Genomic DNA, 13536 nt, shown 5'->3' on the forward strand with positions numbered 1-13536 from the left:
ACATTTTTGGAGGCCATTAAAGTATCAGTCCCATCAAGAAATTCTTGCAACTACATTGTTTTAGCAGGGGTTGTTGAAGTATCATTACAGCATGCAGACCTGACAACCCTTATAATTTTGCCTATAGTCTGATGAAAGTTACCCTTAAAATATGGACCTTTTGGAAGAAAAGCACAGGTTATGGAAACACAAATTTTTGCAGTAAAATCCGGATACAGGCTTGTCTGTGTTTGTTTTTGATCTGGGTTTCATATTAGATTCAGTGGAATTTGTCAGGGAACCAGACTAACTATACTGGAGTACCTTAGAAGCATTAAACTGAGGATATTTTGTTATGCATTCACATTGGAATCAGGATTTATAATTCAAAAGAATGAAATGGAATATTCAGATTCCTGAGGAAAAAGCAGGAAGGGCAACAATTACATTTAGTGGACATCATGTGTTCATTTGCAAATGTCACATGGCAGGTAAGATGACTTCTATCACCATGGCTTTTTAATAAAAAAAGGATTACATCAGTTTGAGAGATATCAAGAAGCCAAGCTCCGTAGGGTTTGTAACTGCAGTTTGTGAAACTGCACTGAAGTAATTAAAGTTAAAATAAACTTTACAAACTTTTGAGTTGAATAGGTTGCTTATCGTAGGTACATCAGTCTTAAATCACACTTATGGACTTTTCAATGCATATTTTCCAGCTTGACAATAGCAGTAAATTATATTTTGTTATAACTTACTGAAAACGGGCCCAACTTATGGAAAAAAAATCGATTGCCTTACTGAAAAGGTCTTGTTAGAGTTGGCAGGTCTTCATTATGTCCTAAACCACTGGATAGTCTAATTATATTGCCCATGTAACCATCTGCAAGAGAAATGTCATCCTTGGCTCTCACCACAGAGCCTCATGGGTGGGAACTGAAGATCAGATATACAAATATTTCAATTACAATGACATTTTTTAAACATTTTATTACCAGGCTTGTAAATGCAATCATATAAGGAAGATGTACTATGTATGTTGATGGATTTTGCAGTAATACTCCTCGGTTACTATCGAGGGGTTGGGTGTGAGTTCCGTAGATGAATTGGGATTGGAATATAAAGCATGGGGATTTATGATAGTAAGTCATTTCATTTGGTCAGCTTTTACTTTTAAAAGTTATACAGTAATCATTTTTGCTACATATCTCCTGCTGTTACTGTTGCTTCATATTTTTCCTATAGTACCTTTGTCATTACAGGCTGTAGATTGGTGGTCACTTGGTGTGCTGACATACGAGTTACTTACTGGAGCATCACCTTTCACGGTAGATGGGGAAAGTAATTCACAGTCAGATATATCTAGGTATGGCCTCAACATTGTACAGGATACTTGCCATTTATTACTTAAGAAAATAAATGCTTATTGTGACAGCTGCTATTTGCATCAGCAAGCATACGTGTGTCTTTGCAAAACTTTTCCAACACTTTCTGTACTTGAACTAAAAATGCCTTAATAGGAAATGGATAAAAATATGCTAGTAAATGTGGACAGCATACACCTAAAATTTCTCAATATCACTTTTTATAACTGGGATGGTGTATGAATCGGTGTACTGTTAAGATTTTAAATTTCTATTACAAGCTTTTGTTTATTAAGCATATCAGTGAATCAGTGATTAGTCTTATTATGGGATATGTGAATTGATTACAAAATGAAACCATGAACACTTTTCTTATTTTGAACCATTGTGGGCAAACATTGGTCAGACACCTATACAGTTTTTACCAAATGTACAGATGTAGAATGTTGTGAGTTCACTGACTTAATCCTAATCTTAATTCAGTTTTTAATAAATTTTCAATGTAAATACACAATTTCATGTAATTTTCAATGTAAATACACAATTTCATGTAATTTTTCAATGTAAATACACATTTTCATGTAATTTTCAATGTAAATACACAATTTCATGTAATTTTCAATGTAAATACACAGTTTCATGTAATTTTCTATGTAAATACACAATTTCATGTAATTTTCAATGTAAATACACAATTTCATGTCTTTTTCAATGTAAATACACAATTTCCTGTATTTTTCAATGTAAATACACAATTTCATGTAATTTTCAATGTAAATACACAATTTCATGTAATTTTCAATGTAAATACACAATTTCATGTAAATTGCTTAATCTGCTTGCAAGATATATGAATGGGTTTCTAATTGCAATGGCAGCATCTATGTTGCAAACATTTGTGAAACGTTTTCAAAGTTGTGTAAATGAAGACTTTTGTACATTTATTGACACATACAGAATATTATTCTTGTAAATCTTTACCCCCAAAAATGATTTGCTGTAAATTGATGTTACAATTTTCTGATTTTCAGGAGGATATTAAAAGCAAAGCCACCAATGCCAAAAAGATTTTCTTCAGAAGTAAAGGATTTTATCCTTTCCTTGTTAACAAAGGAACCTCACAAACGACTTGGAGCAAGAGGTGCTTATGAGGTCAAGAAACACCCATTCTACAAGGTAATGAGATTCTATCCATAAACCAGAAGAGCTTATGGGATTGCTTACTATCTATCCTTCATCCAATAGAACAAATTCTTGCTGCTCTTCCAAAACGTACTGCAGGATTGCCATGAAATGTTACATGTACCTTCTTCCCAAAATGATTCCACTTGGACATCCAATATGGCCACAGAAGCCATCCTGTACACTGATAGTGATGCTTGTCCTGAACAGACGGCCATATTAATATGGGATTATTGATATCTGACTTGTCATAGTTGGCAATAAATTAAAATGGTTTCAGTGTGACATCCAGTATGGCCAACAACGCAGCCTTTTTGAAAATCATATTTCTACCTCTGAATGGATGGTGTTAAAAGTGTATGCTCTTAAAATAAGTAACAGAAAAGAGTGAAGACAACAAGCTTTGTAAAATTTAACAAATAATTTATTTCCCTAAAATACAAAGTGAAAAATGAAGAAAAAAAGAACTTATGGTCTTGCGAATTAAATCCAAAAATGATCCAAGAATTATGAACACAAGTTCTATCATTGAAAAGTTCTAAGTGAATCTCAGTTCAAATCCAGATGAAATTCAAAATGAAAGGCAGTGACGTCTGTAATAACCTACAAAGTGTAGATGTGTCAATAGTCTCTTGTTGAATCACAGAAATATTATTCCAGGTTAGAATTCAGTATAAATTGCAATGAATGTCTTTGCCAAGAATTATCAGATCACATTTGTATTTCCAGGGACAATCACTTGAATTCAATAATTTGAAGAAAAATAAAATTCAGCCCAAACTGGTCACAACATAATACAACTTAATGTGTCAAGTGTTTTAAGCCCAACTGGCAAACCTTTATTCAGACATTAGTTATATGACTTACTAAGATGCAAAACAGATTCCTGGATAGGGGTCAAAATTTCATTCTTCTGGAAAAAATAGAAGTTTGTTACCAATTGGCACAGGGGGCCCCGAGTAGCCGAGTGGTCTAAAGCACTCTCCATTACGGATCACTGCCACCTCACCTCTGTCTGTGTAGGTTCGAGTCGCGGATTCGACCAATGTGGGTATGTGAGATAGCTTGCCAGTAGCTTCTCGTGGGTCAGTGGTTCTTTCCGGTGTTTTCCCGGGTTCTTTCTCCACCATTAATACTGGCCGCCATGTATAGTCTATCATGTGCTGAAAAATGGCATTAAACCCTACAACAACAACCAATTGGCACATGATAAAATATCACGTAGTCCAGGTATGACATTGACTCAGTGATTTCTTACTCTGAGAAAGATAAAAAATAAATTAAAAATATTTCTTTACCAAAACTGATTTTGGAACAAGGTCAGCAACTAGATAACATGTTTCATTTCCCACAGAGGATAATGAAGCTATTATTAGTTGTTTACATCAGTGAACTAAAAAAAATTAAAAAAGAGTCAGTTGGGTCAAACAGAACTGAACTCAATTCTGGACAAGAACAAGTCCAGTAAGCAATGTTACATTACAATAGCATGTAATGGAATAAAAAAGAAATTTAAAACTAACAGACAAACAATTAAATTAAATATACATAACAATGGTCAAATGTTGGATTTCACCAGATAAATATTATGATGTTGGTCCTAAATGACAATCTGACCTCCAGTATGCCCACCATGGCAACCATTTAAAAAATCTTGTTATACTACAAGAACAGATGGTCATATATTATTGTGGGAATTTCACAAAACAAACATCTTGATTTTGTTTTGTTGGTCCGAAAAGGAAATGGTTCTAATCTGATGTTCAATATGGCTGCTACTCCTCTTAACTGGAAAGGCGTATTGATGATGGGTTTTCACCAGAAAACTTATGATTTCATGGTAGTCCTAAATGAAAATATTGCCAGTCTTACATCTGTTATAGCAGCCCTGATAACCATATGGAAAATCTTTATCGCTACTGCCCCTGAATGGATGGTCTTACTGATATTGAGTTTTCTCCATGATACTTATGATGTCTAGTCGGTGATACATGAAAATGGTGCCTGTCTTAACATCCATTATTGCCACCATGGCAGCCAAATTGAAAATGTTATTATTGAAGAATTTTACAGCTGTGCTTAATGAAATATATTTCAGACATGGGCCAAAAGCAAGTGGAGTTTTTAAAAATCACCCTGCTCCAAGTCCACTTGCCCAACAGGGCCATATGATTTTGCTCTTAGTTTGATACTGTTGAAACTGCTGTGATTTAAATGAGATAAAAGATTTAAAAAACTTTAAATTAATTAATTTCCTTTGTGTATTTGCCTCTCAAAATAGTGTAATGCAGAAAATAAACTGTGTGACTTTGTCTGATAAGATTTGTTTTCAAATCACTAAAAGCAATGTTTTCTCCAGGTCCTGGTGTAAACTGGTGCTTTGTAGGAAAATAATTTATATTTTATATTATTTTCATAAAACAGTTTGATGACTCAGATTTTGATTCCATTTAACTTGGGACAGGGTTTCCCTCCGGTCCCTGTTGTCAACCAGTGTCTGATTACTCTATCAATAATTTTCTTAAAAAGTTGATGCTCACAGGCATTTCTTCAAATGTGTGTCCTGTATTTTTAGGGAGTGATCATTTAAGTTTTGAGGAAGAAATTCTTGGAAATATTTGAAGAGAAAAAAAATACACCCTTGAATTATGTTCAAAAAATAATGATTTGTAGGGCAAAACAACACTAATTCTGCTTCTCTCCATCATGTTAAATTTACCCCCCCCCCAATGGTCTGCCCCATGTACCTGTGATATTGTTGATGATATTAAACCACTGTTCACACTTTGCCATAGAGAGGCTTACAACTATTTTCACAATTTCTGCATGTTCAGGTGTGGAGTTCTGAATAACTGTACATCTGTGCTCTTGCTATCTTGGACTGAATGCCTTCACTATCCGGTCAATATACAATTGGTTCATTTCATCATCAGCATTAGTGAAGTATTCACGGACCTTGGAGTAGTTTCTGAATGCTGCAAAATCTAAATGTTTCATAATCAAAGTAGAGTTGTGTTCTACTTTGTAGATGATGATCATTTCATTTTCAGGAAAAAAATTTCCAGTTCACAAGTAGCTTGAAAGAAATATCATTGCTCTGATTTGTAATTAAAACAGAACTAATTCTTTCCATCATATCAATCAGTTTATCATGAGATACAACAAATATGGCCTTTTTGGAAAGAGAATCTCATTTCTCTCCCCACCCCACCCCAACTCCAAAAATGAAATGGTCAGATGCTGCATTCTGTCCATTAACACAAGTTTTATTTTTGCTACTTCTTCAGTGAAAATGAAAACAGTACCAATTTTACATTCAATATGACTGCAGTGGTGGCCATATGTTGTAGATTTTTTAAAATTTGAATCCTTGCTGTTCTGTTTTAATGTCTGAGCAGTTATGTTTAGTATACCATGCAGATAATTTTATAACTCAACTCAAAGTATTCACTTTTCCTTAAAATTTGTACTTGCATCCAACCTCCATCCTGACAGTTTAAAATAAAATAATTGCAATGCACAGTTTAATAGAATAAAATAAGTAAAGAATGTTTCCAGGAAGTGAAATGGATATTGAGGCATGTTGATTTCTGTAATTTAAATAAGGAGTTTTCTTCAACAATTCTCACCTGCTTGGCAGTTTTTCTTATTGGTTTGGGGGTGGGGGGTGGCTCACAGATGTGGCAGAGGCATATAGGTAAATAGTGGAATCATTTAAGACACATGTTTCTGTAGTTTTTTTTTTCTTTATATGACTAGTTGAGCTCCACCATTAATCGATGAATTATGACCTTGAAATTCTAATTAGATTTATTTTATCTTTGTAGGGCTTGAATTGGGATGATCTTGCCAACAAAAAGATACCTGCTCCATTTGTGCCAAAAATAAAACATGAGTTGGATGTCAGTAACTTTGCTGAAGAATTTACCTCCATGTCTGCGACAGACTCTCCTGCTGTTGTCCCTAACAATGGCGAAAAGCTATTCAGGGTAAAGATGACATTTAGCAAAGCCACCCTTGAATCTTGTGAAGGCTTACATTGTACATATAATGAAATTTTATGTCACTATGGATGTTAATTTGCTTTACAATGTGATTCATTTAATTGATTGGATGATAACATTTTCAACGGCGTTCTGTGTACCTTGTGATATTTTTCATATGAAAAGAAGAAATATGTTTCTGTTAGAAACAATTTAATTTTCCTAAACACAGATATTCCTCTCCAAACAAATATTCTTTAGTGTGACTGTTGTATTGTAAAATCTGATGATGTAATCTGTCTCTGCACTAAACTTCAGATCTGTGCTAGTGTTTTTCACTATCTTTATCTTTGCATATAGATCATTGAAAATTTGATACTTCAAGCCACTGAAACCTTTACACAGTTGAAACTTTTGAAATTTGAAGCCTAGAGCAAGCTTGTTCTTGAGCCTGGATTTAAAAGATGGCAAAACAAGGGTATCACTCTTACAATGGCATTAGTGGCAACAGTGTGAACATTGTGTCCACATTTGTACAATCAATGATTATTGAGTAGTTCAAAATGAAGTGATCATTGCATTATGATATCTTTAATATAAGGTATTTTATTGCAAAGAAAAATGTATCCTAGTGCTAGGAACTCGGGAAGGGTTTGGGGGTAAAATGATGTGGTTACAGCTTTTCTCACGTTAAATAAGGATAAAGAAGGAAAAGGATCATGCAATTTTAATAATGGTGAAAAACAATCCTATGAAGGAAAATGATTAGTCAGCAAAAAGTATACATGGTATTTGGAAATTTTGAGTAATTTTCAACCAGTTGTAATTCGGCTGGTAAGGCTTTCTGCAGTGTAAAACTGATGATCACAATAATTGGGTCATAATGAAAAATTCACGTAAATGGTATATGACCTGTGAAAATTTGATGGATTTTAAAATACTCTTTCAGCTATTATTTAATGGACAGTTAGTGACAGGATCCTGTTTCCCATACTCTTCTATATAACAACCCAGTCCGCAATACTTTAAATAATTTTGGAATGCTTCAACCCTTTGCTATGTAAAAATATAATTTTTTCCAAGACTTAAATACTTCATCATTTCACAAGTGATATCCTTAAGATAATATGTTATAGTTCTTTGCAAGTCATATGCAGTTGCGGTATATTAGAGTACAGTTTACAGTTGGAGTATATTAGAGTACAGTTTACACTTGGAGTATATGAAAGCACAGTTTACAGTTGGAGTATATGAAAGCACAGTTTACAGTTGGAGTATATGAAAGCACAGTTTACAGTTGGAGTATAATTAGAGCACAGTTTTACAGTTGGAGTGTATTAGACCACTTTTACAGTTGGGATATATTAGAGCACAGTTTACAGTTGGAGTATATGAAAGCACAGTTTACAGTTGGAGTATATAAAAGCACAGTTTACAGTTAGGGTATATTAGAGCACAGTTTACAGTTGGAGTATATTAGAGTACAGTTTACAGTTGGGGTATATTAGAGCACAGTTTACAGTTGGGGTATATTAGAGCATAGTTTACAGTTGGAGTATATGAAAGCACAGTTTACAATTGGGGTATATTAGAGCACAGTCTACAGTTGGATTATATGAAAGCACAGTTTACAGTTGGGGTATATTAGAGCACAGTTTACAGTTGGATTATATGAAAGCACAGTTTACAGTTGGGGTATATTAGAGCACAGTTTACAGTTGGGGTATATTAGAGCACAGTTTACAGTTGGGGGTATATTAGAGCACAGTTTACAGTTGTAGTATATGAAAGCACAGTTTACAATTGGAGTATATTAGAGCACAGTTTACAGTTGGGGTATATGAAAGCACAGTTTACAGTTGGGGTATATTAGAGCACAGTTTACAGTTGGAGTATATGAAAGCACAGTTTACAGTTGGAATATATAATAGCACAGTTTACAGTTGGGGTATATGAAAGCACAGTTTACAGTTGGAGGATATTAGGGCATAGTTTACAGTTGGATTATATTAGAGCACAGTTTACAGTTGGGGTATATGAAAGGACAGTTTACAGTTGGAGTATATGAAAGCACAGTTTACAGTTGGAGTATATGAAAGCACAGTTTACAGTTGGAATATATTAGAGCACAGTTTACAGTTGGAGTATATCAGAGCACTTTTACAGTTGGGATATATTAGAGCACAGTTTACAGTTGGGGTATATGAAAGCACAGTTTACAGTTGGAGTATATAAAAGCACAGTTTACAGTTGGGGTATATTATAGCACAGTTTACAGTTGGAGAATATTAGAGCACAGTTTACAGTTGGGGTATATGAAAGCACAGTTTACAGTTGGAGTATATGAAAGCACAGTTTAGAGTTGGGGTATATTAGAGCACAGTTTACAGTTGGAGTATATTAGAGCACAGATTACAGTTGGAGTATATGAAAGCACAGTTTACAGTTGGAGTATATTAGAGCACAGTTTACAGTTGGAGTATATGAAAGCACAGTTTACAGTTGGAGTATATTAGAGCACAGTTTACAGTTGGAGTATATGAAAGCACAGTTTACAGTTGGAGTATATGAAAGCACATTTTACAGTTGGAGTATATGAAAGCACAGTTTACAGTTGGAGTATATGAAAGCGCAGTTTACGGTTGGAGTATGCGAAAGCACAGTTTACAGTTGGAGTATATTAGAGCACACTTTACAGTTGAAGTATATTAGAGCACAGTTTACATTTGGGTTATATGAAAGGACAGTTTACAGTTGGAGTATATGAAAGCACAGTTTACAGTTGGAGTATATAAAAGCACAGTTTACAGTTGGAGTATATAAAAGCACAGTTTACAGTGGAGTATATTAGAGCACATTTTACAGTTGGAGTATATTAGAGCACAGTTTACATTTGGGGTATATGAAAGTACAGTTTACAGTTGGAGTATATTAGAGCACAGTTTACAGTTGGAGTATATGAAAGCACAGTTTACACTTGAATTATATGAAAGCACAGTTTACATTTGGGGTATATTAGAGCACAGTTTACAGTTGGAGTATATGAAAACACATTTTAGAGTTGGAGTATATGAAAGGACAGTTGGAGTATATTAGCACAGTTTACAGTTGGAGTATATTAGAGCACTTTTACAGTTGGGATATATTAGAGCACATTTTACAGTTGGAGTATATGAAAGCACAGTTTACAGTTGGAATATATGAAAGCACAGTTTACAGTTGGAGTATATTAGAGCACAGTTTACACTTGGAGTATATGAAAGCACAGTTTTCAGTTGGGGTATATGAAAGCACAGTTTACAGTTGGAGTATATTAGAGCACAGTTTACAGTTGGAGTATATGAAAGCACAGTTTACAGTTGGGGTATATTAGAGCACAGTTTACAGTTGGAGTATATTAGAGCACAGTTTACAGTTGGAGTATATGAAAGCACAGTTTACAGTTGGAGTATATTAGAGCACAGTTCACAGTTGGGGTATATGAATATATGTATCTTCATCTGCCAGATGTGTTTAGTGAAACCCTTGTTGCTTTAATATAGTCTAGTTGTATTAATGTAATGCAAATTCTGCTTGTTTGAAAACTCAGATCATTTGATTGAATGAATTTAGTTCCGAAAGATCCCATTCATAACATTTTGGATTGAGTGTTGGATGATTTAAAGTTGATTTATGTTAGGTCTATTTGTGTAGAGACCAGATACATAGAAAAGATAGTTATAGCAGTAATTTTTCTGTTGTGGTGTCATCAGCATAAAATTTGTTTTAAAGCTTTTGGTTTGATTCCTTCATGTGAGCGGGCTCAACATGCAGCTCCCGTGCCTTCTAGTATTTGTTGGGGGAGCCATATAATTAAACAAAGTTCTTGATTTGAGACATTTCTTTCATTTCAGGGTTATTCCTACATAGCTCCTTCCATTATTTTTAGTGAGAACACAATCAGCAGTGACATGCTAAAGAAATCTACAGACATGCAGCCTGACAATGCTCAACTGTTGTATGCTAGTCACTTTAAGGTGAGTGCATATTATGTGTATCTTTTGTTAATTTAGCACACCTGTCCTTCCTTGATTGTTTGACGTGTAGGGCTTATTTCTCAAGAAAAAAATTGGACATATTGGCCACAGTGTAATCTTTCTTCCATCACCAACATACTGTCACTTCTGCACCTTGTTTTGTTTCTGTTGCTAATTTGATTGAAGTTGAAATGAGCTTATGGCTTAACCATGCATTTTTCATGCATGGTTTGCTTAGCTTTATGGCTTAGCCATGCATTTCTCATGCATAGTTTACTTAGCTTTATAGCTTAGCCATACATTTCTCATGCATAGTTTACTTAGATTTATGGCTTAGCCATGCATTTTTCATGCATAGTTTACTTAGCTTTATGGCTTAGCCATGCATTTCTCATGCATGGTGCACTTAGCTTTATGGCTTAGCTATGCAGTTTTCATGCATGGTTTACTTTTTAGGATCAGCTGTACCACTTCATAGACTTGCTTAAATTTGATCAGATGTGATATATAAGCTTGTATGATACAGATCATGAATTATTGTGACAGGAGCAATACCTTAACATGCACATAAGACAATCAGCAACACCTTTAAATACTAAAGAGAAAATTAATAACACCTGCACTTACAAAAGAGACAATCAATAACACCTGTAATTGCAAAAGAGACAATAACACCTTTACTTGCAAAAGAGACAATCAGTAACACCTGTACTTACAAAAGAGACAATCAGTAACACTTTTACTTACAAAAGAGACAATCAGTAACACCTGTACATAGAGATAAGAAAATCAACAACACTTGTACATGCAAAAGAGACAATTGACAACACTTCTACATTACAAAAGAGACAATCAGCAACACCTGTACATGCAAAAGAGACAACACCTGTACATGCAAAAGAGACAATCAGCAACACCTATACATGCAAAAGAGACAATCAACAACACCTGTACATGCAGAAGAGACAATCTGGCCTAAGATAAAGTGACAATGGATTTTGATGACTTTGTGTATAAGCTTTATCATAATCAAGATTGCATATTAGATAAGTTATGACTGACTTGAGTAAAATGGTCATATGACTGGTAGAGCTAACCATGAACCTGAGCACTATATTTTTTTATCAGTCTAATCAAAATTATTGTCTAAACTTGCATCTTGAAGATGTTTCATTTATGTTTTTTTGTGAGCAACATCTTTACAGACTGACGTGAGACTGACTAGGCTTATTACTGTCTTATAGCCTGTATTTCTAAATGTATATTTATTCAGTTGTTTAATTGTTTGTAATTAGCATCTGTAATGAATTTAATATTATGTAAGATCTGCACATGTTGATGTGGTGATCTGGCATTCAGTTTATTTAACAGTTCATGTGGTGATCTCGCATTCATTTTATGGAACAGTTCATGTGGGGATCTGGCATTCAGTTTATGGAACAGTTCATGTGGTAATCTGGCATTCAGTTTATGGAACAGTTCATGTGGTAATCTGGCATTCAGTTTATGGAACAGTTCATGTGGTGATCTGGCATTCAGTTTATGGAACAGTTCATGTGGTGATCTGGCATTCAGTTTATGGAACAGTTCATGTGGTAATCTGGCATTCAGTTTATGGAACAGTTCATGTGGTAATCTGGCATTCGGTTTATGGAACAGTTATGTGGGGATCTGGCATTCAGTTTATGGAACAGTTCATGTGGTGATCTGGCATTCAGTTTATGGAACAGTTCATGTGGTAATCTGGCATTCAGTTTATGGAACAGTTCATGTGGTAATCTGGCATTCGGTTTATGGAACAGTTATGTGGTGATCTGGCATTCAGTTTATGGAACAGTTCATGTGGTGATCTGGCATTCAGTTTATGGAACAGTTCATGTGGTAATCTGGCATTCGGTTTATGGAACAGTTATGTGGGGATCTGGCATTCAGTTTATGGAACAGTTCATGTGGTGATCTGGCATTCAGTTTATGGAACAGTTCATGTGGTAATCTGGCATTCAGTTTATGGAACAGTTCATGTGGTAATCTGGCATTCGGTTTATGGAACAGTTATGTGGTGATCTGGCATTCAGTTTATGGAACAGTTCATGTGGTGATCTGGCATTCAGTTTATGGAACAGTTCATGTGCATTGCAAAGAAAGAATTAGTCTAATCTCATTTTACACCTTCAAGTTTAATGCACTAGCTTATAGGGGAATACATTTTTTGTATTCCATTACTGCTTGCAAAGAGGTTATCTTGAATTTGCCATGTCCACACTCTTGTCCCATGAAGCTTGATTGCAAGATTGTGTTTTAAAGAAAAACACTTGGCATAAGAAGCTGAAATTTAGCATATTTTGTATTCATCTGTTTTTGTCGTGATTTGATTTTAAAATCGTTATTTTACTTTTTAAATTTTTGGCACATTTAGTAACCTTTTTTCACAGAAACCGTGTTATCACAATTTAATAGAAAACACTTGAGGTGGACAAATGAAATTTGATAAGTTTATTTGTATTTTTTTATATTTTCATGGTAGCAGCCATGGACCAGAAATGACTGTCTGCTGTCTATCATCCATCTGTCATCTGTCCATAATCCTTTAGAAGTCTGATATTGCTATATCTGATTAAAAATTGCAGGATTACATTGAAACTTAGCTCACAGACATACATTCATCCCATGATCTAGTTGGTCTTAAATGAAAATGGTGCTGCCTCAACATCCACTGTTGCCATTGTGGTGGCCATCTTGAAAGTCTTGTGAAAGTTGCTCCTCCTGAATGGATGGTTTTGATGACATGGTGGTTTCACTCAAAGAATTCATATGATATCTAGTTGGTCCTTCATGAAAATGAATATGATGTTGATCTGACATCCAGTATGACCTCCATGGTGGCAAAAGTTACTGCTAATCTTTCTGAATAAATGGTCCCAATAAGGCGTATTTACAAAAACAACTGGAGACATTTAGTTGGTGTTGAATGTAAATGATAGCAATCTCACATCTAGTATGACTCATTCTGAA

General features: G+C 34.6%; 1 protein-coding gene across 1 annotated transcript in view; it reads left to right on the plus strand.

Annotated features, from left to right (window-relative positions):
- Positions 1 to 13536, plus strand: part of LOC149808248 (ribosomal protein S6 kinase alpha-5-like) — a 109023-nt gene that overhangs the window by 75165 nt on the left and 20322 nt on the right. The window contains exons 7-10 of the mRNA XM_089975435.1: positions 1242 to 1345; positions 2375 to 2519; positions 6353 to 6514; positions 10402 to 10524. Of these exons, the coding sequence (XP_089831561.1) occupies positions 1242 to 1345; positions 2375 to 2519; positions 6353 to 6514; positions 10402 to 10524 (534 nt within the window). The remainder of the gene's footprint in view (positions 1 to 1241; positions 1346 to 2374; positions 2520 to 6352; positions 6515 to 10401; positions 10525 to 13536) is intronic.

This window comes from Sinohyriopsis cumingii, chromosome 1 (assembly GCF_028554795.1).
Source record: "Sinohyriopsis cumingii isolate HCF-2022 chromosome 1, ASM2855479v2, whole genome shotgun sequence".
NCBI classification, from domain to species: Eukaryota; Metazoa; Mollusca; class Bivalvia; order Unionida; family Unionidae; genus Sinohyriopsis; species Sinohyriopsis cumingii.